Here is a 5,295-nt window from a genome sequence, read left to right as displayed (position 1 = left end):
AGAAAAATAACAACAAAACACAATGAAACCATGTACCTGTATGAAGCTTTCTGTAAAATGCAGTGCAGCTAACAATTTCATCAGAAGACTGCTACTTAATTTGGGAAAATTGACATAGATGGGAAATAGCAGTAGTTGATATTAGCAAACACAGAAAATGAATCAATACTGCGTGTCTCACACAGTTGTATCAACTCATTAAAAGAAATGTCCTTACAGCTGGTTGCATAAAATGAGATGAAAAGAATAGAGGGGATTGGTTAGTACCTATTGTGCCAAGTGATTTGTCTAGAATTCCATGCTGACACCAATATTGCAATATGCATTTTTCATTGTGAAGTATGAAAACCCCAAAAAGTGTAAGTCTTAATTAGCAAAACAAAGCAATGTTTTATTATCCGCTCCCTTTTTGTATGGACAATGAACGCAGAAGAACACAGAAATAAATGGATGAGTTTAGAAGGAAATCCCAATCCAATATTGAACATAATGCTTAATTTTATTCTTTCCATAAAAACCTGGGAAGTGGAGGTGGCCCTAAAGTTTTAGTCTCTATCAGTATGTCTGAAAGATGAAGAAAATGAATAATGTGACCAGTTTACATATGTGTATTTTAAACATTCATTATAGATACAAACCTGAATACAGCACTAGCTTAAAACAACATAAACCTCACTGTTTTTAAAGTTAGTAATAAAAAGGCAAAGTTCTAATATAAAAAGAAAAACTGGAGGAAAGTATTTGTAATTTTTTTCCTCAAAGGTGCAACCAACAGCCAACATATTTTTGCAATTCAGATTCCAGTTGTCCAAAGGACTGAGAGATGTATTCTCCTACTCGAGGAGAACCCTAAATTTCACAAACTTTAAAGGAAACCACACATGCATTAACAGTAGACAGAACCCCTTAAAGAGATGATATTTATAAGAAATTAATGGTAAACCTTAAATGAATTTTAAGCACAGGTGCAACATATTTTCTACTTCCAGAGCTTTAAAAGTAAGACGAACGATTTTTTTTCCTACCTCTTTGTAGATTATTTCAAAAATTACCTTACATTGAAATTAGTTTATTCTTAGGAAATGGCAAAGTATTTATTCTAAACAAGCATTGTAAGATAGCTATATGATTTTTCTTTTGAGAAGCCCTCAGGGTGGGTGTTGTATTCATACTAAGCTCAAGACTTCTTAAACAGAACCAGTGTTATACTCTGTTTCAGGAACAAAGGTGCACCTATGGGGATCCAACTGCATGACCAAGGACTAAAGATGTAACACTGTCCAGCCCTGGTAATATGAGCAAAGCAGTGCTAGGTTAATGGTTGGACTTGATGATCTTAAAGGTCTTTTCCAACCTAAACGATTCTAAGATTTTAATGGATCATGCATATGAATAATGTCTTTCAGGCTCAAGCCCAAACCAGTTAATAATAACGCACATGAGGAAAGTTAGGATGAGACAAACAACTCAATGCCTTTACCTCCAAAATTACATCTAATAGTAACTATACCCTTAATAGCCAATTAACAAAAAAATATGTATATAGCTCTAAGATTAAACAAAATTTAGAGAATATGCTGTTACAAAATATATTTTGACATATTTCCTAAGAAGCAATTCAAACAGTCATTTATGCAGTTATTTACAGGGGACTCAAAGTGGAGTATCATTTTAAGCAAACCAGCATGTTGGTTTGAATTTGATAAAATATTAGCGAATACATGTTTGTGACAACAAGGAATTCTGGGGTTTAGTAAACTTGAAAGTGTTTTACACAATCATTAGATGAATCTAAATTATATAAAAATACCCCTGTCTAAATGGGTTAATCTGAATCACTTAATGCATTTCATTGTACTCAAAGTTCAGATCAACAAGGCAGTGGTACATATACGCTGTGAAACAAGTTACCACTTAAATCTGTCAGATAAAACAAGCACAGACTAACCGAGTTTGACTGTACCTAAACTATACTAACAGATGGCTTGTTCTTACTTCAATACTTTTTAATAAGCACATGTACAAATGTGCCAAAACAAAAGGCAGTAATCATAAATATTTACTAGAATGACCAGAACTGGTATTTGAGCATAAACCATCCCGTCATTTGTTTTTGAAGCCGTATCTTCACTAATTTGTCTTCTGGTTTAGTAGTCTTCTATCCTATTAACTCGCAGGGTTACAGATCATCTGGAAGTTTCACACTGGTATAGGAAAGGAATGTCTGTTCGATGCAGTCTAGAGATAAAGAAAGAGCTGCACTTCAGTTCATTGTGGCGATTCACTAGAAGCAGCATTGCTAACTGATGTTAAACCTAGAAGCAGCAAAGCAGCAGCCTGTTTTCCCCCTCATGGCAGAGAAAAAAAAAGCAAGAACTTAACCGTTGTTTTATTATCATTTCAAAAGAACACCTGAGAGTATTTTGTACCTGTAACGGTAATATTTGTTAATTATTAAAACTAACAGTCACTGGAGAGGAAGTTACCCGCCTATGCGAGAACAAGGATATGTAAGTGTGATAACAATTAATCTGAACTTCTTGTTTCAATACTTAAAGATGCCTCAAAAAAAGTAGTATTTGTGTGTCCAGCTCTCTAAACACTCCACAGACACACAGACCTTATCAGCCCATACATCTCAGTGGTTCTTACAGGTAAAGAAAAAATTCAAAGACACTGAACTCAGACAGAACAACTCATTAACTTCAGATAATGCTGAATTAGACATTGCTTAATCCCAAAGCCGAATTTTAAATGCAGGAGACCAGAGTCCCCCACCGCATTATCCTATACTCTCATTCTCTTCAAGCAACAATTTTCGAATACCGATCAGTCCTAGCAATTATTTTTGAGATAGTATTTTTAAGCTTTACTTTATGGAAAGCTAACAGATACTTTCCATCTAGTCTCTACAGATTTTGGTATTCTAAAGAGGTTACCACATTACGAAGAAAAGGAGTAATATGTAACTACTGTAAAAAGGAAATGCTGACATGTAGTTGACAATTTATGTTGGTTACTAAAAGGCATTATAAAGCCCAGTTATTTAACTTTAACTTACTGAATAATTTTGACCAAACAGCACATTAGAAATAGATACTACGTTACAGCTACATTAAGAGACTTCTTCCATTATCAAGAACTATGCAGTATAGCATAGATATTTATCATCAGCTGTTTTTAAATATCACTGTCTTATATGAAAGGAAGTATTTTTTTCCTAGCCAAATAGTGTCTCAAATTTTTTTCAGGCTTCAATAATGTCTTGCTGGTTACTTCATATCAATCCTGTGAGCAATACTGGAGAAAAGTCATGAAAACCTGCTTTATTACAGCAAACACAGCTTCTCAGTTAAGTCAAAATACAGTATTTCGGCATTTTAAGTAGAGTGCAGAGTAACGTAAATGCTACAATACTAATTTCCAGGCTTCAATTTATTTGAACACAGATGGAGCATCCTGGTTTAAATGACACAGTGAAGTCCAATACGTCCAGCTATAGGATAAAAAGTATTAAAAAAAGAAAAAAATTGAGTGGATATGTGCCAGACTGATTAGTCAGGTACCTGAAGGATATATAAAGCACACTGTTGCATTCACAGTAATCATACTTGTACACGACTGTCTTAATCCAGTCCTGTAAAAACTCATCTATTGCTTGCATGTTCAGAACCATGTCAATCAGATTTAATATGCAGGCAGATTAGCACTTCCTAACTTGCTAAGAGGTTGACTACTAAAGCCAGTGTTATGACAAAGGACAGTATTCTGACAGGCAGCAGATACTGTTTCTTGCTTAGGAAAAACAACAGTTGCCTCTTCACTTTTGTTACTGAACATTAGTTCCAGGGAGGACTGGAGGCAAGGAGGATGCTCTATTTCCTTTAAAATTCCATGACTTCAAGAGAATTCAGATATTTCCAAGTCCACGTAGAAGATACACAACATTCATGACAGATGTCCAAAAGCCATGCAACTTCTGTTAGGTGACATAAGTTTGATTATTTAAGTATTTAATTCTTCTTTGTTTTCCTGGGAAAGACAGTATTACCACTAAAAATTGCTTACCTTCAGTACAAGAAAAAAAATCTTGTTCTGTGAGCAGCTGCCATGCTTTCAGACATATTTCTGACTTTGAGATAATTAACAAAGCCTCGAAAGAACAGGAGAAGTCCTGAAAATGTAGAAAATCCACAAAATGAAGTATATCAATCTAAGTACACACTATCCCACATTATTCTTACTTAAGTCATTATTAAAAATCTAGACTATACAAAGTGAAGTCAGGTCTTTATGCATCATTCACAAATTCAACAGGCAAGTCTCCTGCTTTTATCTTCTGACATAAGAATATAGCCTTATGGAAGGCTTTTCAGAAAGTTTAAATTCATTCTAGGTTCAAGAATCATCTGCTAAAAAGACTCATGAAAATACTTCAAAAGAATAAGAAGGGAAAAAAAAGAATGGATGCTGCATATTCAAGCGTGTTAGAAGAATACCCAAACCACAAAACATACCTTTAGAAATGTTTAAGATGTTTTGCAAGTCAAAAAAGGAGGAGAGAAAAATAAAACCAAAACAGACAGTACAGATTGCTCTAGCAACAAGCCAAAAAAAATTAAGTATATTATGGCTTGAGATTTAACCAATCAGGAAAATGCACCTGTCCAAGAGGAGGACGAACAACAGTGAATTCAAAGAAAATTACTAAACACATTATGATTACATTTTTTTGGTCAACTCCACATTGAAAATTATTTTTAAATATTTAAACTTAATTTGGAAGAATATTTCAGTTCTGATGAGAGGAATGATACAGAATAGTCACACAGAAGTTACAGCTGCAACAATGGAACTCACTAACATGATGCTGTTACCATCACTTTACCAATTCAGAGATTAACTGGACACATGAACAAACCTAGAAAACCACATTTTTGAACAGTGGACACAGCTCTCTGGTCCATTTTCCTCCACTAAGTAAACTTCAGATTAATCCATTCATCAGTTACACCAGGAAGAACCCAAGAGAGATAAAACAATCCTCCCAAAGACTGGGAGGTTGAAATATGAATTCCTCATCCAGTGGAAACATAAGCCTATAGAGCAATTCTCCTCAATTAATGAACATATATATGATTATATGTATACATACACATATGTATTAAGATTCCAATGTTCAAATGAAAAGCTAAACTTAAGTTTAACAAATTTAGCAAAAGATTTCATCCTTTTCTCTTGCATCTTAATAATCAGTCTCTTTGGTTACACTGATATTTTCTTACCTGATGTACT

At 34.1% G+C, this 5,295-nt stretch overlaps 1 protein-coding gene across 1 annotated transcript in view; it reads right to left on the bottom strand.

Moving 5' to 3' along the window:
• Positions 1-1,651: 1,651 nt before the first annotated feature.
• Positions 1,652-5,295, bottom strand: part of NDFIP2 (Nedd4 family interacting protein 2) — a gene marked incomplete at its 5' end in the record, with an annotated part of 25,929 nt that continues 22,285 nt past the window's right edge. Inside the window, 2 exons of the mRNA XM_010021487.1 lie at positions 1,652-2,238; positions 4,069-4,174. Of these exons, the coding sequence (XP_010019789.1) occupies positions 4,071-4,174 (104 nt within the window). The remainder of the gene's footprint in view (positions 2,239-4,068; positions 4,175-5,295) is intronic.

This window comes from Nestor notabilis, unplaced genomic scaffold (assembly GCF_000696875.1).
Source record: "Nestor notabilis isolate BGI_N333 unplaced genomic scaffold, ASM69687v1 scaffold17679, whole genome shotgun sequence".
NCBI lineage: Eukaryota > Metazoa > Chordata > Aves > Psittaciformes > Psittacidae > Nestor > Nestor notabilis.
The sequence above is the reverse complement of the archived record's forward strand: the minus strand, read 5'-3'. Positions and strand labels throughout refer to the sequence as shown.